The sequence below is a fragment of the Gymnogyps californianus genome, chromosome 1, assembly GCF_018139145.2.
Source record: "Gymnogyps californianus isolate 813 chromosome 1, ASM1813914v2, whole genome shotgun sequence".
Classification (NCBI taxonomy): domain Eukaryota; kingdom Metazoa; phylum Chordata; class Aves; order Accipitriformes; family Cathartidae; genus Gymnogyps; species Gymnogyps californianus.
This window is the reverse complement of record NC_059471.1, coordinates 124,108,138-124,132,871: the sequence shown is the minus strand read 5'-3', so window position 1 is coordinate 124,132,871 and position 24,734 is coordinate 124,108,138. Positions and strand designations below refer to the sequence as shown.

Sequence of the window (24,734 nt, the reverse complement as noted above, 5' to 3'; positions counted from 1 at the left end):
AGCACGCCGGGACGCTTCCCCCCGTCCCCCCGCGCAGGGCCTGACGGGAGGGGAGAGGGGCGGCGGCGGGCAGCGCCTCCCCGGCTGGAGGGGCGGGTGGGCGCCCCGCGGCAGCGCTCACGGCGGCCGGGCTTTGCGCTGCTCGGTTACAGTCCCGCCGGGCGGCTCCACGCGCGGCACCTTCCGCCCTACCGAGAATAAAAGACACGATTTTCCCGTCGCGGAGCAAGGCAGCCAATCGGCGTCCGCCGCTCGGTTGCCTGGCGGCGTTGGCAAGCGGGAAGCATGGCGGCGACGGGGGTTGCGGCCAGGGCCGAGGCGGTCTCGCCGGCTGCAGGGGGTAAGGGGAGCACCGGAGGCAGCGAGCCTACCGGGGGCTGCGCCGCCGGGTTGCAGGTGTTGGGGGCCGGCCGGGCGTTGCGCCGGCGGGGGGGGGGGGGGAGGTTGGCGTGGGGAGAGAGGTCTGTTTGTGTCTCCGTTGTGTGCTGCTGAGAGGCGGGGGCGCGCAGCGCACCCTGGGAGCTGTAGTGCCGGGAGGGCTGTGCGCTCGCCGCGGGCGCAGGGTTCGGACTACAAGTCCCGAAACCCCTGCGGCCCTTGATGTGGGGCGCGGGGGGGCTCGGCTGAGGGGGAACTGGGGCGGCACTGGGGGGGTGGGGGCGCGCCCTCTCCTGTCGAGGGTGAGGGGGCGGCCTGGCTGCCCCCCTCTTCGCTCTCCGCGCTCCTCCCCGCTTACGGCCGGCACCTGAGGTCCCCAAGTGGGGCTGGAATCGGTCGGGGGGGGGGGTCGGCGAGGAGACCGGCGGCGGCGCGGCTTCCCGCGCTCGGGCAGCCCGCCCTGAGGAGTGAGGGTCGCCGCCCAGCAGCGAGTTTGGCTCTGGGCATGGGCGGGGGGTGCGCGGAGAGGGGCTGTCCATCCTGCTGGGGCCCGGGCCCCTGAGGAGGGATTTGTCTGCAGCCTCGTAGAAGGTAGGCCAGCAGTTGAAATAAGGCCCCTTTTTCCTACAGTGGAGGGCAGAGAGGTCTTGGGAGACACCGTGTACTCTGAGGATGCAGTTTCTTGCTTCCTGCCTCCGTCTGAAAGGATGGTGCGTTATAATAACGCAAGTCTGGCTTTGAAGGCTTAAGGGCTCAGTGAGTGAGCAGAGGCCTGAGCAAAAATTGTGAGCTTCTGAGGTCTATTAATGTACATCGCTGCCAAACGAGTAATATGCAATTCTGAAATGTTTCCTGGGTACTGAGAGCCTGTTAGGAAAATCTCATTCCTGAAGTATTATACCAATGAGTCTTTATAGCATGAAGTAGTATTAACTTTCTTAAGATATAGATATATATATATATATATATATGTATAGTTCACATTGTATACTGAATGGTCATGCTTTAGCAAGCAAACTAAAGGGCACCAGCTCGTCGCAAAGAGGAGAAGGATAGACCCGCCTTGAAATAGGGACCTTTGCTTCTCTGAATCTTAAAGCTGCCCACAAAGGGTAAAGGATACCCTTGGACAACCAAGATAGCACCAGCATCCTAGCTTCTCTAACACCTCTGTGAAACCCTCCCATTGTCTGGCATCATAGATGAGTAACTATAACAAGACTGACTCCAGGGACATCTAGATCAATAGAGAAGCAGGTGGATGATGATGCCATAGAAATAGTTTCTTTGCAAATGGTAGTGTGTGTTAAGTGGCTATGAGTCAAATCGTGTTGTACCTGAATGCTTGAAAGGTATAAGAACCATGTGTAAAACCACATTCTGGGTGCCTGAGTTTGAATGGGACACCTCATGTGCATGAATAAAAGGATTACTATTGTAATTCTCTACTGTGGGTCCTAGCCTCTCTCCTCGTTTGGCATGGGCCAGTTGTGAATTTTCGTAACAAGCCCTTGGATAAACGGGCAGATGCAAAATTTCTGTTTAGTTAAAGTGACCAAGTGGTTGCAGAGGTGGCTACTTAAGCAAGAAACATGTGGTACCTTCTTCCAGAATGTGCAAAGACAGGAGTGTGACTGTTTCTGGTACTGCTGGAGCTGCAGAGCTCTTCGGGTGGCTGTGGATTTGAGAAGCGATGGAAATGTAAGAAATGTCATCAGAGATGCTTCTTAGAAAAGCATATTCTCAGCTGACAAAATGGTACACAAAAATGTTTGTCTCCATCCTTAGCATAACTAAACCCTAAAAGCCTGCAAACTGTAAGAATATTAATATATAGTGCATGTTAGGGTACGAACACTATTCTGGAACATGCTGCTGAAAAAGGCGACATTATTTACTGAGCAGATAGTAAGAGAAGAGCAAGCACTAGAATGGTGTACGTATGTAAAACACAGCAGAGGCTTAATGTATGAAAATTATTATTAGCAGGTGTCACCGTGGGTACCCAGTGATTCACGTTCCCTGTAGATGGCAAATATTTTCCTTTTAACTTTATATAGTAACAGTTTTTGCATGGAACATTTTAGTTGTGTGTTCCACTAATTAAATGATATGCTAGCCTATTTACAATTTGCTCCTGCTCAAATGTCACCAGTACTGTAGTATGGCTATATGAATGGGTTCTTTGTTCTGACTTTTCACTAGGTACTTTGCTGGAATATGGGACATTTAGCCTATCAATACAATTTGGGGACACAAGCACTAAAATCCTAAGGCAAGATGCACTCAAGGATTTGGCCAGTGAAGTCCTAGAGTGGAATCTTTGACTCTGAATTAGACACATTCCCTACCCAATAAGTTAAGGTAGTTAAATACTTAAGATTAGGTTCTGCAGCAGCCAAACTGCTAAAAGGGAGCAAGTCTTAAAATATCTGATAGGAAGTTCTGAAGGGAGAGTTAAATCTTAAGTTTGTTTCTTTTCTGAAGTTTAAGCATCCAAATTCTGACAATAGAGAGGTGTCAGTTTTGGTTTCACAGGCTGAAACCTCTGCTATGAGTTTGCACCTAGAGTGCATTTTCCAAAAAAAAAAAAAAAGTGTAGGCTAATAACATTTTTCCTTTGAAATACAGAGAGGGGAAAAAGGAAAAAGAGAAAACTGCAGGCTTTTATTCAGTGGTCTAGCTTTTTGAGGACTTGTTCATGATAAGGCTGTTTATTTTCCTCTGGCTGAGGACTATCACATGGGTGTTTCACATTTATGAGTTAAGTGCCCTGATCTTCAAATACTTTAGCAGGGTGTTTGATGGAATGCTACAGGAAGGTGAAGTTCGTAGGTTTGCATCCTTATCAGGTTTCCCACATTCTGCTTGATGAAAGGATGGATGCTGCTTACCCTTTTTCCAGACTCCTCCCCTTTAAAAAAATTTTTTTTTTTTTAGTGGCAGGTATGATCGCTGTTGTTTGTGGAGTGTGATCCTACAGATGTGTGCTAGGCATGTTCTGGGTTTGCCTACAAGCAGGAATTTAGATAGAGTGCCTACACATAGATAGGTAGTTGTCAAGCTGCTGAAAACTTGAAATCTTTGAAGAATTTAAAAATCTAGGGGCTTTTGAAATTTGGGGTTTTGAGGATCACACCTTTAAATTTAGCTACCGAAATTTTGCTCTGCTGCCCACTTCAGAGGATCTGTTACTGACTTTCCCAGAATTCTATCAGAATTCTTTATTTGGATGGGGCCTGAAATGCATATCTTCCAGTAACTGGATCAGTTACTCTAATGTGTTTGGTCTGAAGTAATTTGTTTCAGTTTTACATGGAAAAGAAAGTTAATTTGTATTTGCAAATGAGCTGCATGCATTATAAAGCAAATCCGTTCATCTTGCTTTGCTTTTTCAGTACATGTTCTCATATATAAAGTGTTGACTTTGGGGCTTTTTTTTTTTCTTCTCTTTTTTTTTCTTCTTAGGTTTGGTAGTCAACTGGTCAGGTCAAGGGCTGCAAAAACTGGGTCCAACCTTACCCTGTGATGCTGATACTCACACTCTGATTCTGGACAAAAACCAGATAATTAAATTGGAACACTTGGAGAAATGCAAGAATCTGATGCAGGTCAGTGTTACTTGACTTGAATTTACTACAAAATAATGGTACTGTGATGCTAATTAAAATACTTCTGCTTTAAGGCCATATTATATAATTGAAGTAAGTTAGTAGTTACTGTCTTCATAGGAAAATAAATGATGGCTAACTAAAATAAAAACTTTGTTTTCAGTGTAGCTCTACAGTTGATAGTGGGGGAGGCTGTTTTGCTGGTTACCTAGGTAATTAAAAATGAACTAAATAAATCTTAAGGGGGGGGGTCTGTGTCATAAGAACACTTAGAAAAGTTACTGATAACCCAAATTTTGGTACTTCTTAGCTTTTGAATACTTGAGCTTTGTAAACTTAAAAATAACTTTGTTTTATCTTTCCTCTGTGTAATTGTAAACATGCAGACATACATACATACAGGACTCTCCTCTCCATTTGGGTTTCAGAACCCTTCACAGAGGAAGAAGATTAGTAGCCTTAATTTACAAGAAGAAAAAAAGCCATGTGGATGAGGTTAAAATAGAAATAGCAAATAAAAAATGTGAAGTGGGAGGGATCTATGTAGTCTTGTTAACATATCGATTCATGTAGGCCCTGATGTTGCTAGTGCTTATCCTTAATTTTAATACTGCAGCAGTCCATTTAAGTTCATGAGGGTATTAGTGATAACAATGTTAAGCCTGCTGTCATGTGCTATGGAATATTCCTTTGGCCAGTTTGGGTCAGCTGTCCTGGCGGTGTCCCCTCCCAGTTTCTTGTGCCCCTCCAGCCTTCTTGCTGGCTGGGCATGGGAAACTCAAAAATCCTTGACTTAGTATAAACACTGCTTAGCAACAACTAAAAACATCAGTGTGTTATCAACATTATTTTCCTACTGAATCCAAAACACAGCACTATACCAGGTACTAGGAAGAAAATTAACTCTGTCCCAGCCGAACCCAGGACATCTGTGCATGGTGCTTGCAAAAATCAGAGTATTAATCCCTCTGGGGCAAAGCTGTACAAGTCTATGTTAATTATCACTGAAAGTGCCTCCAGATAGACTTGAAGTCACCTAATAGCTTCTAGAGACAAGCTAAACTGAGATAGGAGAGGTAGGGTTTGTTGCTACAACAAACCTTCACCAGTCTGCCAGCTTGGTGGTCATGTTATTAACGTGTATGTCTAATCAGGATTTATCCTTTAAAAAGTTTGTGATTTACAGTCCTGTTAGCACAAGACCTTTGAGAATCATTTGAAATATATTTTGTCCTCTGCCATATTGACAGTAAGTATGATTTTACACCAGGAATGGTGCAACAATTTGCATAATGATTTGGGAATTCTGATTTTAAAATCTTATTTTCATATGACACAATTCCGTATTCATTCTGCTTTATTTAGCTATTGCTAGGAGGATTTCCTCTTAAGTTTGCAGAGTGAGTTGTGAAGACTACTTTCTTTGATCAGTAATTTATTTCCTGGCTCTTGCAGTTTTTTGTGTCTGTGTTATTTGCTTGAAAATGGAATACGTAGATTGAAGAAGTTCCTGTTGGATTAGATTTTTTTAACCACTAAAAATAAAAGCCTATTCTGTCTGTGCAGTTTAATAGTTAAAACTGTTTCTTTTATTCGTGTGTCAATCTGCAGCTCTCTGTAGCCAACAATCGTTTGGTGCGAATGATGGGTGTAGCAAAACTGACTAAGCTCCGGGTGCTAAACTTGCCTCATAATAGTATTGGGTATGTGGAAGGGCTGAAGGATTTGGTGCACCTGGAATGGCTGAACTTGGCAGGAAATAACCTTAAGGTAAAGTATTTAGTCTTTATACATTTTCCAGAATCTAGTGTTGAAATTTGGAAAATGCTGCAAAGAAATCTGAATATGTTTCTGCTTTTGATTGGAACACATGTTGAAGTTTTGCATCTGCTCATTTATGAAGTAGAAGAGGGCAACTTTTTGGACAAGAATTGTCTAGGAAAAAGATAAAACGTTTGATATCAAAATGTAATGAGAATTGGGAAATAGTCCCCAAAATAGGAAAAGAATTATCATCTTTAAAATGAAACTGTATAAAAACATGGTTTTCATTTTGGGTTACTTATCCCGTGTTTTTTAGCTGTCAAAATAATTTATAATTATAGATACCTGGTTTTATTTAATGACTAAAAAAGAGTTACTGTGAGTAATTGACTTCTTTATTTTTGTAGGCCATTGAACAAATCAGTTCCTGTCTCTCTCTTCAGCATCTTGATTTGTCAGACAATAACATAGCCCAATTAGGCGATCTCTCCAAGCTTACATCGCTGAAGGTAGATGCTATTTTATCTCTGGTTTTGTTACGTTCTTTGCATAAAGAAATTTGCTTTGAAAATTGCTGCCTTTTAAAGCATTCATTATTCAAACACTAGCTCTTAAAGCATTTTAATTAATCACTATAATTTCTAGAGGGAAGTATGCAAGAATTCTTTTCCTTGTTTTCAAGTTGCAGGAACCAAGGCAGTGATTTTTCTATAACCGCTCTAATGATTTTGATAAAGATAACATGGTGAGATCTTGTTTATAGCTCTCGGTTCTCTTGTCTCATGTCATGAATCAAGACAAAAAATAGTGTTAACTCTTTCAGCGTGAACACTGTAGAGAAAAAATGTTTCCAAATACATTTTTTTGTAACTGTTACTGTAGTTTATTTCTGCATTTGAAAATAAGAAGGTTTTGCTCTAAAATATAAAAATTAGTTTTCCCTTGCTGGAATAAACAAAAATAATTTTGATGATACCAGAAAGCCTTAATTATAGTTCTTTTGAGTGTATTGTGCAGGTATTGCCTGAACAAATATGGGGGTTTTGATCAAACATACATTTCACCACTGTATTTTTATTTTATAGACTCTTTTGCTACATGGAAATATTATAACTTCACTTCGCACTGCACCTGTTTGCCTACCTCAGAATCTGACTGTGTTTTCTTTGGCAGAAAATGAAATCAGAGACTTAAATGAGGTAAGATGTAGAAGATATATCACCTTGTCTTTAGGTAGACTGAAAGCATATAGTTGGGTAATTCTTTTGATGTAACTGAAAGTGGGATCTCTCCTTTGAAACAGCCCATGTTGATAGAAGTAACTTTTAATAGTTTATATTAATAACTATGTTTGTGTTAGCTGCACAAGCTAGGTGCTACCTTTTAAAATTTATCCTTGAAAGAGCTTTGCCTTTTTTTATTTTATGTTCTTATATTATTCAAGGATGTCAGAAGTATACTTTAAGGACTAAATTCATAGAGAGCTTTTCATGATTGTCTGAAGGTTGAAAGCTGAGCTGAATAACTGCTGCAGAGGGCTTCTGCAGCTGCTGTGTTTAAAACAGAGGTTTGAATTGCCCTTGTTTCAACTGAACATTTTTGGGCCCATGTCTTATTTCAGCTATTTCTCAAACACCGTGTAAGAGAAACAAATATTCTGCCTGTGATTTTTATCTTTATTGTTTTGTTTCGGTCTTTTTAAATACAAGTAGCAGCCAAAACTGTCAGTTGGACTTCCATGTTGGAAGAAAAATCTTATTTTGGTAATACATTTCTCTTCAAAACAGGACAGTGTTTCTCCAGATTTTTACTTGCCATTTATTTTGTCAAAATCTCAATGCCTGTTGTAGTGAACTGGAATCATAGAAATACTATACCTTTCTATACATAAAGCCTGTCATGGTTTTAACCCCAGCCAGCAACTAAGCACCACACAGCTGCTTCTCCTTCCCCCCTCCCAGTGGGGTGGGGAGGAGGGGGAAAAAAAAAAAAAGTAAAACTCATGGGTTGAGATAAGAACAGTTTAATAACTAAAGTAAGAATAAAATACACTACTAACTAATAATAATAATATAATAATGATAATTGTAATGAAAAGGAATATAACAAAAAAAAAAGGAAATAACACCCAAGACAAGACAAGTGATGCACAATGCAATTGGTCACCACCTGCTGACTGATGCCTGGGCAGTGATCCGCCCCTCCCAGCCAACTCCCCCCTGTTTATATACTGGGCATGACGTTCTATGGTATGGAATATCCCTTTGCCTAGTTTGGGTCACCTGTCCTGGCTCTGCTCCCTCCCAGCTTCTTGTGCACCTGCTTGCTGGCAGAGCATAGGAAACTGAAAAATCCTTGGCTTAAGATAAGCACTACTTAGTAACAACTAAAACATCAACATGTTATCAACATTCTCACAGTAAATCCAAAACACAGCGCTGTATCGGCTACTAAGAAGAAAAATTAACTCTATCCCAGCCGAAACCAGGACAAGCCCCATTCCCAGATTTTAAGAGAAGCTAATACTTTCCAAGGTCTATAGTACTTACAGGAGAATTAATGTGAAAATGGCCATAGTTGATAGAAGGTCCTTAAAAGATGTTCATGTTCAAAAAGCAAATGTGATTTTCAATGTATTTGTAATTATGTTTTGCGTGAGATGTCTAGCTGTAACTAGGAGAAATGTGGTACGTTCCGTAAGCATTTAATGGGTTCTGTTCAGTTAACAAATATCTTGTTTTTTCAAGGTTTCTTTCCTGGCCTCTCTTCATCAGTTGGAACAGTTGTCAATTATGAACAATCCTTGTGTGATGGCCACACCTTCTATCCCTGGCTTTGACTACAGGCCGTATATTGTCAGCTGGTGTCTGAACCTTAAAGTTCTTGATGGATATGTGATTTCTCAGAAGGAAAGGTGACATAATAGTATTAAATCTCTAAAATTTATTAAATAAGTTTGGCTAAGCTGAAATTGCATTTTTATATAACAATATGGAGAAGTGCTAATGATCTGAAATTCTGTTTGTCTTGCTAATGGCCATATGAGATACAAGCCAATTAACATTGTTGCTTTTGCTAAATTTTTCATCTGTTACACTGGAATTACTATGTAAGATCACAAGTTTATTTAAGTAGAAGTACAAAGTTAAGCTTTTGTTTTGTTACTCAACTCACAGTAGCACTTTTACAAAGCAAAACTGTGGTAGCAATTTATCAATGGTCTGTTACCACTTCCAAGCTTACAGCCTCTTTGACTTTGCAGAATGAGACAATCGGCAGATATTAAAGCTATTGTCTTGGGGGAAGCTCAAATGTGCCCTTTTATAAAGGGCCTGATTTGCATGTGCGTTTCTAGATTTGGCATTTTTTGTATCAATTAGTCAAATATTATTTTGCTCAAATCACTTGTTACTGTATCATTGTGGTCATTATATCCCTGTATCTGTATGACAGTAGAGATGTCTTCTTGAAGTTCTTGACATCAGAACAGTCCAAGCATAAATATTATCCAGTATAAACACATTCTAGTCCAATACATTAATGTATTCTAGGACATTAATGTCTTTTTTCCCTGTTACTAAAATAAAAAGCTTCCTTTTTGCTCAAAGGTAAACCAATTCTGTTTCACCATAACATATGACTTTCCCAAAAAGTTGCCTGTAAGAATTCTAGAAATGTTTTTCATGACTAATGGGGTTTTCTGTATTAACTGTATTATTATATATAGATATGTTATATTAAATCTTCTCAGACTGAAGAGCATTTAATTTAAAAACAGATTTCAGTTGTTGAATACTTTCAGCAAGATTTGCTCTATGTGCTTATTCTGCATGTTTGTGTGAACTTTTCTGTTTCTGTGCAAGCTTTGGTGATAAATTCATGGACACAAATGTGTTTTCAGTACTCAAAGACTACACACAGATAAAGCAGAGAATGCACAGTTTTGGTCAGAGGTTTTTTTTGTTTCATCGATGCTTATGTGAGGGATACTTTTATTCATTATTCTGGTAATGAAATTCCCAGTTCCTCTGGGCACTGCACATGTTCCAAGTTTTGATTAGATTTCTAGATTAGCTCTTAGATAACCCACTAGAAGACCAGTAGTCAAAGGAGAGTTAGGGTTTTTATGCCATGCTTTAATGGTGACCATTTTTCCCCTTCCTAACAGTTTGAAAGCAGAATGGCTCTACAGTCAAGGTAAAGGAAGATCATATCGACCTGGGCAGCATGTTCAGCTAGTCCAGTACTTGGCTACTGTTTGTCCTCTTATATCTACGTACGGTCTCCAGACTGAAGAGGATGCCAAACTGGAAAAAATACTGAGTAAGCAAAGGTGAGAATTTCTTGTTTCTCTGTTGTTAGAGAATGTAATTGAGAACATAATTATATGTCTTATTATGTGTTAGATATAATAAGATTTCCTTTTAAGTATTTCAAACCAACAGTGAGGGATGGAGATGGGAAGAGTAGTGGAGGTACAGGATGTGTCCTAGAGGGGAATGAGAGGCAAGACAGCAGCAGCAGGAGTGTTTTCCTGCTTGCTGGGCCATCTAGGGGCAAATTCTCTATATTTTTCAGTCTGTGCTCTGTAGGACATTGAAGGTGATTTGTGTTAGGACTGTGGTTAAAATAAACTACCTACTGAGATTTTTTGCCATGGAGAAAGTGAGGAAAACCTCAAAAACGAGCTTAGATTAATTTTTGTTCTAATTGTAAATGAAGACTATTGTGGTACACTGGTGTATTAGCCACTTTTTTGTTGTTAGCTTCTTCTTTCTTGGTTTTAAAGTTAAGGTTGTTCTTTGAGGGACGCTGCTCCCAGTGATGTACTTGACAATCTCTGCATCTGTCACCGTGGGTTTGTCAGCAGAGACCTTTACAGAGCCTGCTGGTTCTGCCAGCAGTAGCTGTTTTGTTGAGGCCCATGCGAGCAGATGAGGAGAGTTACCGTGGTGCACTTTCCTCCCATTAAAAGGTGAACTAATTGGGATTAAAAGCCAGAAAATGTAACAATACAGGTATCCCTATTCCACAGGACCTATTGCAAACTTTTTGCAGAAAGATGAGAGCAGAAGACTCAGCTCAAAGGAGCAGGCTACGTAAGTGGCATAGTGTGGGTAGAAAGTTGGGCAACAAAGGTGGTGTGGTAAGCAGAAGGGCAGCATCTCATCAAAAGGGCTGGAAACTTGGGAGTGTCTGGAAGGAGCTACTGCACACTTTGTCAGTGTAGATTGATCTCCAGGAGGAAATTATAGAAATGTTGAGGCAATTTCAGAGAAGAAGGTACAATAAAAGCATATTGACATTGGAATTTCCAATTAAGTGCTCTGACATTCACATGATGTTTCTGAGGAAAATTCAGGAAGTTGGCTTGCAAAATATAACTCTTCAAAAAAACCTCCAAAACAACAAAAACCCTCACCAAAAAAACAACCCCCCAAAATCCCCCCCATAAACATATATATATGCACACACATTTATAAGGCAGTTTGACTTTCTGACCTCTACCTCATGATCTTTGAATTTAGCTGGGCTGAAACAACCTGTGTGTTTTCTCGGTTTGTAAGGGATGATTTTATGTTTGTGGCAATGTTTGTTGATTTGTAGTAGGATTTTGTCCCTTTAGTAACAGGGACACCCTTTCCTTGGTTCAGTCATTTTCAAATGTAAAAGACACTCCCGCCATTCCTCAAACTCCTCTACACATACAAGCATAATGTATCCTGCAGTAGACGCTTAAAATATCTGCATACCTTCCTTGTGTGTAGAAATATGTCATGGTTTTCAATCTATAGTCAGAATTGCATGTTGGATTTTTTCTTTTTTTTTTTTTTTGATACATGTAACGAAGAAAAAGGGGCAGGAGGAAGGGGAACAGGAGCAGTCTGTGCAATCCCCTACTTTGTGAGTAGTCCTGTTAGTGTCTTGTAGGTGTAGGGATCTGCATAACTAGCCTCTTGTTTAGAATGATTTGATCACTTGTTTCCTTTAAAGTAGTTGATAGTTTCTTTTAGATGTCTTCTGTACCAAAAAAGTTCAAAAGAAATATAAAATCTGTTGGAACTCTGTGCTTAGGCTCCACCAGAGGCAGCTGATGCATCAAAACGAAAACGAAGGACCACCTGCATCTTCTACTCCCAACAAAACACTGCCAGTTACTTATGAACACAGCAGTCCAGCCCAGCCACCACAGATAGTTTTTGAAAGTGGTAAGAAGCTAATCTGCACCTGTGATCTAACCTGTGGAAATAAATTTTTTTTTTTTTGAACCTAGATAACTTTGTGGAGAGAATTTCAGAACAAGACCCTGTTACTATTTTATTCTATTGATTTTTGGAGATTTTCAACTGAAGTTATACTTTGTTTTCTAAAAATACACTCCATGCTTATTCATGTCTTGAAATGCTAGTAAGATTGTTAGGTGAAAACCACAATCCAATAAACTAAAGAGTTATTACTTTGACTGTTCCATCTGATAAAAGTGTAACCTCTCCAGGGGGAGGCAGTTTATGCAATTCACTGTACCCAGTATTTGCAAAGTTTGTGGATGTTAGTGTGATAAGTAGTTTTGTTCTTATTGTTATGTAGAAATAATGCTTATCATTACTAGCATTTTAGATCGTCTTACACAACCAGGTTCTAACTATCTAAAACAAATTGTGAATCCCTATGAATTAAATGAAGATATGTTATTGAAATACTATGACACTTTTGAATATGGCTTTCTGCCTATCTAGAACCTATCATCCAGAAGAATTCTTGGGTTGGACCAAGTGCAAACGATGATCATTCCTATGCAGTAAAGAACACTTTTCTTCTTGAAAGAAGTTTTCGCAAGGAGCTATACCTTGAAGATATACAGACAGACGAAGACAAACTAAACAGCAGCCTTTTATCCTCAGAGTCTACTTTCATGCCAGTTGCTTCAGGATTGTCTCCAGTGTCTCCTACTTCAGACCTGAAGCTACACGGAATCAATTTGGGCCTAGAAGATGACGATGATACAGTGATTGAATGTGTGAGAGATGTTAATAGCGGAGAAACAGCTAACAAGCAAGAAGCTTCATGTGTTACGAGAGAGCACTCAAACAGAGCAGTGGGAAGTGTGGAAACCCAAGGGAATATCAAAGAGAGTATGCTGTTGCCTGATCCAGTAACAGCTAGCCTGACTGATAATGCTAGCAACTGTTCAGCATCCTCTGAAGACCAAGTTCTGCATAGCCACCCCAGCAGCTCAGTAGGTGCTGAATCGGGAGGTACAACTCTCTGTCCTGACCAGGTGACAGGAGAAAGTTCTGATTCATTAGCTGTTGTCGATGAAGGTGCAGCTGAACTGCAAAGAATGACTAAAGCAGCTACCAAGCTTCAAGCCTGCTGGAGAGGATTTTACACGAGGAACTACCATCCCCGAGCCAAGGAAGTGCGGTATGAAATTCGACTAAACAGAATGCAGGAGCACATCATTTGCTTAACTGATGAAATAGAAAAGTAAGTTGAGGTCATGCTGTGTATTTTCAAATCTGAATGAATATAACCATGGTTCCAGGATATTTCAGAACAAGTATAAATGGGTCTTGATATAACTACTCACAGTAGAATCTAGCATTGATAATATAAAACTGTGATTACAGTAGAGGATTGCTTCCTGTAAGATAAGCACAGTTATGCACATAGCTGTTTATACTCTTGAAGTGCCTTCTATGAGTGGGTTGGGTTAGAATACATTTTTCAGTTCCTCTACATCGTGGTTTAACCCCAGCCAGTAACTAAGCACCATGCAGCCGCTTCCCCCTCCCAGTGGGATGGGGAGGAGGATTGGAACAAAAAAAAAAAAAAGGTAACACTTGTGAGTTGAGATAAGAGCAGTTTAATAACTAAAGTAAAATAAAATATACTACTACTAATAATAATGTAATAATTGTAATTAAAAGGAATATAACAAAAAAAGAGAAATAACACCCAAGAAAAGACACGTGATGCACAATGCAATTCCTTACCACCCGCTGACCAATGCCTGAGCAGTGATCTGCCCCTCCCAGCCACCTCCCCCCTGTTTATATACTGGGCATGATGTTCCATGGTATGGAATGTCCCTTTGGCTAGTTTGGGTCAGCTGTCCTGGCTATGCTCCCTCCCAGCTTCTTGCACACCTGCTTGCTGGCAGAGCATGGGAAACTGAAAATCCTTAACTTAGTGTAAGCAGTCCTCTGCAACAACTAAAACATCAGAGTGTTATCAACATTACTCTCACAGTAAATCCAAAACACAGCACTGTACCAGCTACTAAGAAGAAAATTAACTCTATCCCAACTGAAACCAGGACACTCTATTAGCAGGACTTGCATGTTTCACTGCATAACCAAAACAGAAATTGCTAAGTGTGATTTTTTTTTTTTTTTAACTTGTCTCCTAGCAATTATAGAGTCTATAAATGAAGTGTCCATATTGAGTCATTCCTCTGTTACTGGTGAAAAGAAGAATTCTCTCTGCCTTGCATGATACAATTTTAAAATGTGATTCTGTGCTTGGTTCTGTTTTTTTGATCCTATGAATCCATGTTTGGGGGAGATAATTATCAGAGTTCCTCAATTCGTAAGATATAAATTGCGGACTTAGTTAATATCTTTCTGGATCAGCCTGGTAACTAGCAGTCTGACAGGCTCTTCCTTTACTATCACAAGTGACAAAAGTTCTCTGTATCAAGTCCTCGGTGAACCTCTAGAAACTCCTAATGCTTACACATCATACCTACATCTGGGCGATATCGGTTAGGGAGAGCATAATTTGAAATGAAGAAGCACTGTTTTAGGGGTTTTTTTGTGCAGGAAAAAGAAGCACGTCTACCTAAAATGAAGAGTTCAGGTTCAGTTTACAAAAAGACACTTAAAGTATTGGCAAGTCGATAAATGTGCTGCAGCAAAAGGAAGCAGAATCTTAATGTAACTCTGAAAAAGAAACTTGAAGTCAGCAGCTGGGTATTGATGGCAAGCCAGACTGCAGTAATGTCTTAACGTTAGGCTCTGTTGTATCTTTCAAGAGTGCTGTTACATAAGTAGGCATTTTTATGTATTCTTGTTGATCTTGTTACCCAAATGTTGCTTATTTAAGCTGCATAAATTTGGATGCGTGTTCTTGCAGACTAAGAAAAGCAAGAGAGGAAGATAAGATTCAGAGGCTTGTACAGGAAGAAGCTGTCAGATTTCTTTGGAACCAGGTACGTGGTTTTAGTCCTCTTATTTTTCTGCTTACATATGAATTTGAAAGGCATTATTTCATACTGTAGATCCTGAAGAGATAGTCAATATGGTTTTTTTTCCAATGATGACTTGGGTGGCTTATTAGAATCTAATTGCCATGTTGTTTGCTATATTGGTATTCTGGAGAAAAATAACATTCAGAAGTATTAGTGCAAGAACACTGGTTTTGTTACAAAAGGCTGAATTACAGCATGGTGTGAGGAGGAGGACAAAATGCAAGGGAAGCTAAATAAATGTAGCAGAAGTGTGAAGATTGATGTCGCTGCTAGATGCCTGGGGCAAATGAAATGGTGTCAAGCTATGTTGCTTGTAAGCAACTCATTTCTAAAGTTGAAAAGTTATTAATGCATCTTCTAATAGTCTTATTTTTGGAAGAATAGCTTGACTGTTTTCTTAAGCATGGGTTATTTCATAAAGGTTCCCCATCCTTTCTGTTTTTAAGAGCAGATTCCTTCTTCAGGCACTTGAACTGGGAGGCTTGTGTGCTCTGTCAGTGTTGGGCATCTAGGTTTAAAGGCCATTATTTAACAGTGGGAAGAACTTATTTTCCCTAAAGGTATAGCGAACCTTTGGTTGGTTCACTCGGTCTTAAATTTTATACTAGAGCTGCTTTGCTGATTGCAAGAAATACTCTGGAAATCAAAGTACTTTCTTAGTTGTGTTTCATAATGGAATTCTCTCTATACTTTACAGGTTAAATCCCTTCAACAATGGCAGCTTTCAGTGACACAAAATTTAGGTGCCACTTGGCAACCTGGTATCCCTTCAGCCAGTACTTTCTGTCCATCCGAACCATCTATTCGATCATCCACACTTGAGCAAGAAACCCCACCAGATGTTAGTTCTGCTTGGTTAGTTCCAGCTAGTGATGTTCTTCAGGAAAAGTCTTTGTTGCAGTTCCCAGATTCTGGTTTTCATTCTTCCATGGCTGATCAGACTCATGCCGGGGACCTCTGTAGCTCTGAAAAGAGTTTAACAGAAGGAACTGAGAGCTCTCTTTCAGTGGAAACTGTCAAACAATGTGGCAATTCTGTTTCAGCGTATTCTTCAGATGTAGAAGATGGCCATGGGGGATGTGGGCAAAGTAAAGAGAGCTCTAGTAACGAGCAGGACGACAGACTAATACAACAGTATTTGAAATCTGTTCAGCAGCTGGAAGAGGCTGATGAAGGGACAAATTGCAATGATGAAACAGAGGGTAGCTGGCCACAAGTCATTGTTTCAGCAGAAAGCCAAGATTCTTCATCTGACACTGTCTCTGTAGATCTCCCTCAAGGTACATCTTCCCCTGCCCGAGGTGAAATCAGTCAGACACCAGAAAGCTGCAAACTGAATTCAGGAATAGCAGAAGGGAAGCAAACGGACTGCGATTCTTCATTTCAGATGCTGCATGTTGGGATAGCTGTATAGTAGGCTCAGTTCCACAAAGGACTAGGGATTCCATTTCACTTTCCTTTCTCCTCCTTTTTCCCATTTATACAAAACTCATTTTCATGTGTGCTGTTTCAGATTTTGACTCATGTTACCAATTTATGTTTTAATTAGTATTTTATTCATGTTACTGAGGACTGACACTAACTATGCTAACCTGAAATCAGCAAAGTTCTCGGTGACAGTCATTATGCACTTTATTTTCAAACATAAAACTGATATCCTAATAACTGGCTTCCATTAAATTAATTCTGAACGTTGGGGGTGTTGGGGGTGGTGGTGTTTGCTGTAAATTCACTTCAGTGAATGTGTTAGTCTTTGAAATTTTTTTCTAAAAAGCAGGATTGAGTTCTTACTTTGCAAAGAGAAGGAAACAATATGAGAAGAAACAGAGTCAATATAGGCAGTGTGTGTGTATGGATACAGCCTGATGAGAAAGATGAAAGCCGTTGCCTTTCAGACTTCTTTTGACTTTAACAAAAGTAGTTTGGTCAGTGTTTCAAAGATGCATTCCATGAAACCACTGTCCAAGTCAGTGACTTCTTTTTGTCATTTACTTGAAGCTGCTGGCAAGGAATTAGGTCATTTACATAGGCACTGAAATAAGGGCTTACAGGAGTGAGACCTTAGGGAGCTTCAAACAAACTTTGACCTTTGTTTGCCCTGGGGTTGAATTTCCCTGCTTTCTCAGGTAAGACTCAAAGTAGAACCAGTAGCAGCCTTTACTAAATAAGAATTTCAAAAGGGCATGTGATTTGGGAACGTCGTTTCCAAGCCTGTACTGCTGGGTTACAGCAGCAGACTTGGTGACATATGTTTTGCCTCCACAAGGATACTAATGTCATTGTGGGATTTGGATCTGCGTGGCTTTCAAGACATTAGTGCATTTGATGGATCATGACTACTTCTATCTACAGGTATAAATACTAAAAGCAAATGCCATGACTTAAAACTATTTCGTGACATCTCTGGGGTTTTTGTTTGTTTGTTCTCTGTATGTCCAGTATTTGACATTCTAATTAGATGTGGATAAAAAGCTGTATTTCTTCCCTGTTGGTAAATGTGCTAAGTTACCTAGGCTGTGCTTTCCACTTAAACACTGGGCAAGCAGTAGGGTTTGTATCTTGCCTAGCCATTACGATGTTTCTTTAATGGAAAAAGATCAGGTATCTTAGTGTACCGCAAAAGTGGCAAGGGAAATCTGTTTTGCCATGTGATTTGTGATGGACACTAGTAAAATAAAAGTTGATGTTGTGGCTTCTAGGGGTCAGTTCAGTTTGCTAATACGGCATTTTGCAACGTGTACTGGAAGGCCAGTGTTTCAGTAGTTTGCTAATATTAACTTCTCAGATATAAAGACACATGTATTTTATAATTCTCTGAATCCACAGGTTAACTTCTGGTGCTGTGGTGTCATTAAAATCAACTAGTGCTGTTTTAAAGTGACTCTTATGGCTGTGTTACCATGTAAAATAACTTAATTTTTCTAAAAGCTTTGTTTGCTTGTCTGCTTTAGGTTCTGAGCTGAAATTTACCACTACTCAGGAGTTTGGCATGAGGCCAGTATCCACTTGAGGCCTCAAAATAGCCTTTATTTAGAATATAAATGGTGTATTGGACTTGTACCAGCCATCTGCCCAGAGGTGAAGTTCACCTTGGAAGAATAAAGCTTGCTTCTGTGTATAGAGTGGCCACCATCTCTTTTTTTTTTTCCTCACCCCGCAGAAAATAAGTTCTAGGGTACTAACTTCTCAAAAGAGCTGTAACTGCAGTCAAGCTGACATTTAACTGTGCCTTGCATACATGAGAGTGTTTAAAAAAAAAAATGAAACAAAACCAACAGCTGAGGTGGTAGATTCTTAATGTGCTGTCTTATTAACTCAGTCTAGTTACAGCACGTTTGTAGCATAACCATATTCATAATTAGATCTTAGAGCATGAGTGTGCTTGGATATTGGAAGTGGTACAGGTCCATTAATGTATCCCCACATCTCATTAACTGTGCAAAGAGGTATGTAGTCTACATGATCATACCCTTGTCCTCTGGAGGTTCTCAACTTGAATTTAAACTTGCCATGCTTGGAGATCTCCACAGTTCATAGGATTTGGCCCTTCGACTATCAATCTGTTATTTAAAAAAAAAAAAAAAATCTCATGTAAACCTTTAAAGAGACTTTCTTTGGGTTTGAGAGAGAAATTATTTCTCTCTCTGAAACAGTTGTTGGACCTTACGCTCTGGAGGCAGTGGTTAGGTCTAATAAAACAGTAAGTTCTCTTTCGTGGCAGAGTGCTGTATTAGCATATGCAAGACCTGGGAGAAACTAGACCACTGTCTTGGTAAAAATGTTTCACTTACTAAAGACACTGAGGGACCATATATATTTTTCTATTTTGTATTATTGTCACTTTTGCTGCAGAATTAGAAAGAGGAGATACAACTTTAATTTTGGAGGTGTGAAAGGGGGAAAACTTGGTGAAACTTAATTTTTCATGGAAGGCCTAGATGTTTCTTGACATTTCCTCTGTTATTGGGGCTTGCAAACACAAACACAGGATGGCTTGTTTTAGCTAATGCCTAGGTCAACTGGTGGCTTTTTTTAACTTGTAACCTGTATATCCAAAAGTGATTTTATGAAGGTGCAGCAAAGTGTGTACCTACATATAATCAGCTTTATCTTACTCTTGAGGAAGCTGTGAAATATGAAAGATTTTTTTTCTTTGATGTTCTGAAAAGTATCTTGCATGTATAGAAGATGAGTTGCCTAAATATACGGAAATCACAAAGAATGGTGAAGTTTTGGATTAGTTTTTGCAGGGTTAAATGTAATTAGTTTGTATATACACAAAATATTTTCATCCTGACCATTAAAATACATACAGGGAAAGACATAATGGGGGATAGAGTGGAAAAATAAGGAATCAAACTGGATGTATACTGAAAAATGTCTTCTTTCAGTCCATTTTGAGCTCTCAGAGAATCATGATATGGAAATATCATAGTTTAATATATGGCTTAACATTTACTCTTCTTTGTAAAAGTTTTCTTAATCTAGGTATGTAATATTCTTTTACCTGGATAGGGATGCATGGCTCCCTTTGGAGATGATCAAAGTTTCATAAAGGAATCAGAAGGCCTAATATATGAAAATCCATGTCTGAAATTTTCCTGTGTTAATATTGTACGTCCTTCAGCATTTTCCTTTTGCAAGACTTCGTATTCAACAGAAGAAAGTACTTTGTAGAAGGAAAGCTTGTCTGTTATACTTTGTCCTGGGCTGATCCTCCAGTATTGATGGAAGAGATTCCTAATGGTTATTTGTCAGGCAATATTGTCAGCTCTGCCGTGAGTACAGTTCAAGCACTTCTTTAATTTGCTTCAGAAAAATCAGCTAAACATAGCTCAGACTAACTGTTTAAACTGTGCCACACAAGTAGTTTTGCCCCAAATGAGGTGGTTGGCACATGCAAACCTTTTTCAGCTAGTCTATGGCAGAAATTACTCTTTTGCCTGCTTTTCCAAAGGTAGGGACAAGGAGGAAGGTGGAAATGCATTTACATATGTCTTCAGGTTTAGTCTGTGATGGTAACACCAGCTCTTTTATGATTGCTGTTTCAGTTTTCTCCCAATTATTTTTATAGTTTATATTTTATAGTTTACACATTTCAGTAATCAAGAATGCATTTTTTCTACTGCATGTAATATTTGATAGACACTGTTCTGGATGGTATTTGGAAAGGTAGAAGAATATCATGAAAGCAGGCCTGTTCACATTTTACATTTCAAGGGTTTTTTAAGGTATTTGGATTGTATTTATTCTTCTCTGTTAGATAACTTTTTTACGAAAGAAAATCACAAGGCAATGCCTCATTAATGACAGTAAGTGAATTTCTGTTTCCGCCTTCTTCCATGAAATGAGCTTAATGGTCACAACTGTGTTTTTAGTACCTAAAACTGTCATTTAAATGAATGGGAGATTTAGCTGCTGAATGAATGCAGCACCTGTAAAGTACTTGGGTTGGGTTTTTTTTTTGTGATGACTATTCGTGTGTGGTGCTATTTTGTAAACAAAGTATGTGTGGCAAGGATGGGATTTTTAAAAGGTGCTGAACATTGGCCTTACTCTGCTTTAATTTCCTTAAAGGAAGCAGGGTCATGCTTAAGTTGAGTCCTTGTGAACTGGCTGTCTAAATTGGGTTTTTATCATATTTACATCTCCAGAATTGTTCTTATACCACACAACGTGAAGGCATTAAGACTGCAAATTTTATTTTGTTGCTTCTAAAACACGAATATCTTTCAGCAAATACTTGAGAAAGTCCTTGTTAAACTAAATTGTGGAAGCCTAACAGTTTGTTTATAGTGAAGTTCCTTAACCAACCATAGATTTTGCTATTTGCATGCAGCAATTTAAATAATACACTTAGCAGCCAGTCTGTCTGTATATAAAAAAACAAGTTTGTTTTTTTTCTGAATAATGTTTGTACGTCATTGAGCTTGCAAATTGTTCCTGGTTTTTATGAATTTGTATATATTGTCTGAAGAACTCCAATCTTAATTTCTACTTGTAGCAGGTTGGTTGAACAAAAGTGGAAGATACATTCCTTTGAGACTACCTGGGTACTTTTTACTGGACTTGAAGTTACAGCGTGTCTCACACAGATACACTTTTTCCTGAAAGGATAGAATTGTAGCATTTAGTGGAGACTCCCTGAATGATGGTAATACGTAAAAGCTGGTCAGTTCCCCTGCTTTTAGCTAGTGGAAAAGAGACTTTTTTTTTTTTTTTCCTGTTGTATTAACTTTTGTTTTCCCCCTTGAGGACTGTGCCATCCAAATAAGTAAGCATCAAGTATTCATGAAGTCTTTCAAAAAGTCTTTTTTCATAGTTACAGGGTTTTTTTCCCCAGTTTGGCTTTCTAGGACAAGTTACTGAGAAACACTTGTTTTCTATACACCTGCCAAAAAGTTGGGACTTTCTATTTTTAAATGCTTTCTTTATGCCAGTAATGGAAGAAGCACAGCATCCTTTACTTGCAAAAGTATAAAACAGTATTTATCAGGAAAGGTGCTTTATCTCTTGGGAAGTGCCACGCCAAATTTTGTTGTGTAAGAGCTCTCAATAAGAAACTTCTTTTCTGGCTTCATTACATTTATCAGTATATGGGCCAAATTCACTTGTAGCATAATTCTACTGAACTGAATTTTGTTGAGTCTTTCACAGTAGTATTCTACCTCTAAACTAGAATCTGAAAAACAATTAGGCATTGATTTGTCTTTCTACTTCTCACCATTTTCTGTGAAGAATGGTGGGTGGTTAAATTGGTACAGTTCGTATATTTTCTATAAGTGTTTACATTTCTGGATTTATTGTTTCTTAAATATTTTGTTTGTACCTCTGAGTTTTGAATTTTAAATAAATGATTTGTATGTTTATTGAAAATGTTAATTTGTTACTTGATCCTGACTCTTACGGCGAATAGTCATTGTCTTATGACTGGAGGGCTCTTTTGGAGACAGAAAGTGTAGGAATACAAAACAGTGATAACGAGGTAAGCATTCGCATTCATGACTTGGTACAGCTGAGGCATCTAATGGCCCACTGTTTCAGTGTTGAAGACAGTAAGAGTGTGGTAGTGTACTCAAAATTTATGCACCAGTTGATTAGTAGCTGCCACTGAAATTGATATTCATGATTTGCAGGCCTTTGTTTCTATCACTGGCCCTCTCTTTCATGTTCCTGTTCCCTACTGTGTTTAATTAAAAGATGTGGCAGTATTCTGTACAGAGCTTTCTAGAAGGAGAGTTAAGGCTATGGCCTTATCAAGAGAAATACAATTGCAAAGCATGTTGTTCCCTTTCCTACTAATTTGGTTTGGTCAGATACCTGCTGTGTGCAGGTAAATAAATGAAGACTAATTAAACATCATCCAGGCTTTACCAGACAAACAGTCCGGGAGCTCAGACATATATGAAAGTCATGTTTTACTGCAGGAGAGTCATCCCAAAAGTAAAAAAACAAACAAGCAAAAAAAAAAAACCAACCCCAAAATAACTTTTTTTTGCTTAACTCTCATTTTGCACATGGAGGTTAGTGGGTGTTTTTTAACTCTTTACTATGTGTTTCCACTTCATGACACTGAAGAAATGAGCTGAGGCTTTTAGGTGAGACTCTTCTTGCTCTTCTGTGAAGATATTTGAAAGACAGAAATAGGCATAGCTAAAGTGACTTCACTTCAGGTCTTAAAAGAGAAGAGCAGTGCTGTTTTCTCATGGAGTAGAGACCTTAAAGCTATACTATTAAGTTTAAATGCTGTGTGTTGTAGGGATAGTAACCATAACACTTTAGGAGTTCAGGCTGAAGGTCCCTCTTGTCCCTGTTTTTGATTCATACTTGTAATAAGATCGGACACTAAAATCTTTGGCTAGAGTTGGAAAATAAAGGGATAAATATATGTAGTGGACAGACCCAATTTTGTTCAAATGGAAATAATTACTTTTAATTTTATGGGCTGAAATCCTTACATATGCTAGGAGCTGAGTTTCTTTTGTGTGTGACGGGGTGGTTTGAAAAACTCCTGTTAATTCTATATAACATTATGTCCAGGTTGTAGGTGAGGTATTTTTCCCCTTCACTCAGATGTTAGGGTGGAAAACTAATTTTTCTCTACTGTATTGATACAGTTGCAAAAGAACAAACCATTATGTTCAAATATAGCTTGCATCAGTACATCATTAATTTCAAGCCATAGTACTCCATTTGTGAAGGATCTGTGGCATTATAATGCATCAATTTGGGGTATAGGTTGAAGGAATTATTACTTTGGCCCACATGGGACAGCACATAGAGATCTTGACAGACTTTAATACATGGGCTTCCTCAACTGTATCCATGTCACTGGTGGAGCTCATTCTCATTTTCTGTCTATAGCTTGGCACAGGTTTTGCCTATACGTAAGGCTATTTTCAGACATGTCCCCTGTGACACTCCATCACAACTTGTGGGTCTGGAAAGGTGCATGTGACTGCCACGAGTCTTGCAAGTAATCCAGCATGTTCCTCGGTCTAGGACCGTCAAGACCAATGGAGTTAACATGCCACCCTGCGCAATTGTGCCTGTTGTCCCAGTGGGGAATTCTTGAGGATTGCTAGGACCTTGTCAGGTACAGCCCAAGTCATTTCAGGTAGAATCTGTGAATGTGAGGGCTTTTGGATTGCTCAAGTCTATCCCCTTTTTCCTGGCCAAGATCCTCTTTGCCTGCTGTCATGGTTTAACCCCAGCTGGCAGCTAAGCCCCACACAGCCGCTTGCTCACTCCCCCCACCCAGTGGGATGGGGGAGAGAATGAGAAGAGTAAAAGTGAGAAAACTCATGGGTTGAGACTATCTAGTTTAATAGGTAAAGCAAAAGCCACGCACACAAGCAAAGCAAAACAAGGAATTCATTCACCAGTTCCCATCGGCAGGCAGGTGTTCAGCCATCTCCAGGAAAGCAGGGCTCCATCACGTGTAAAGGTGACTTGGGAAGACAAAACGTCATCACTCTGAACGTCCCCCCCTTCCTTCTTCTTCCTCCAGCTTTATATGCTGAGCATGATGTCATATGGTATGGAATATCCCTTTGGTCAGTTGGGGTCAGCTGTCCCGGCTGTGTCCCCTCCCAGCTTCTTGTGCACCCCCAGCCTCCTCGCTGGTGGGGTGGGGTGAGAAGCAGAAAAGGCCTTGACTCTGTGTAAGCACTGCTCAGCAGTAACTAAAACATCCCTGTATTATCAGCACTGTTTTCAGCACAAATCCAAAACATAGCCCCCTACTAGCTACTACGAAGGAAAATTAACTCTACCCCAGCTAAAACCAGCACGGCTGCTCTTTCTGATATGTGCAAGACAACAATGACTAAGGGAAGAAACAGCAGAAAATTGTGTACAGGATGCCCAGATGAAACCAGTTACAGCCTTTGACTTCCAAGGCTCTTTAATTTGTCTGTGAAAACCAGGAAGCCCATGATTATGAAGGATGCCCTAGAAAATGTAAAATCTGTGGCATATTGTGTTGAAATTGTTCATGTATTGGGCAGAAAGCGATAAACCATTACAAAAGCCTAAACAATTCTCAAACAATGTAGGGTTGTGAGGAACAGCAGTCTAGCAGCCAGGGCTGTTTTGTTAGTATTGTGTTAAATTGCATTCAAGCAGCAGCCTTTGTGATGTCTCTTCCTGTCCATTTTTGTTACACCAGCTGAAGTTCTCCAGTCCCTTGAGAACTCGCAGCACGTTTTCTGGTGTGGGAAGTCCAT

The 24,734-nt window shown here is 39.6% G+C and overlaps 1 protein-coding gene across 1 annotated transcript; it reads left to right on the top strand.

The window, feature by feature from the left end:
* The first annotated feature begins 33 nt into the window (after positions 1–33).
* Positions 34–21,875, top strand: CEP97 (centrosomal protein 97). The gene is made up of 11 exons (XM_050905661.1): positions 34–340; positions 3,847–3,989; positions 5,601–5,759; positions 6,161–6,262; positions 6,839–6,952; positions 8,501–8,667; positions 9,922–10,086; positions 11,829–11,962; positions 12,491–13,241; positions 14,892–14,967; positions 15,704–21,875. Exons 1-11 carry the CDS (start codon positions 286–288, stop codon positions 16,418–16,420), a joined length of 2,583 nt encoding a protein of 860 aa, XP_050761618.1. The 5' UTR covers positions 34–285; the 3' UTR covers positions 16,421–21,875.
* The last annotated feature ends 2,859 nt before the right edge of the window (positions 21,876–24,734 follow it).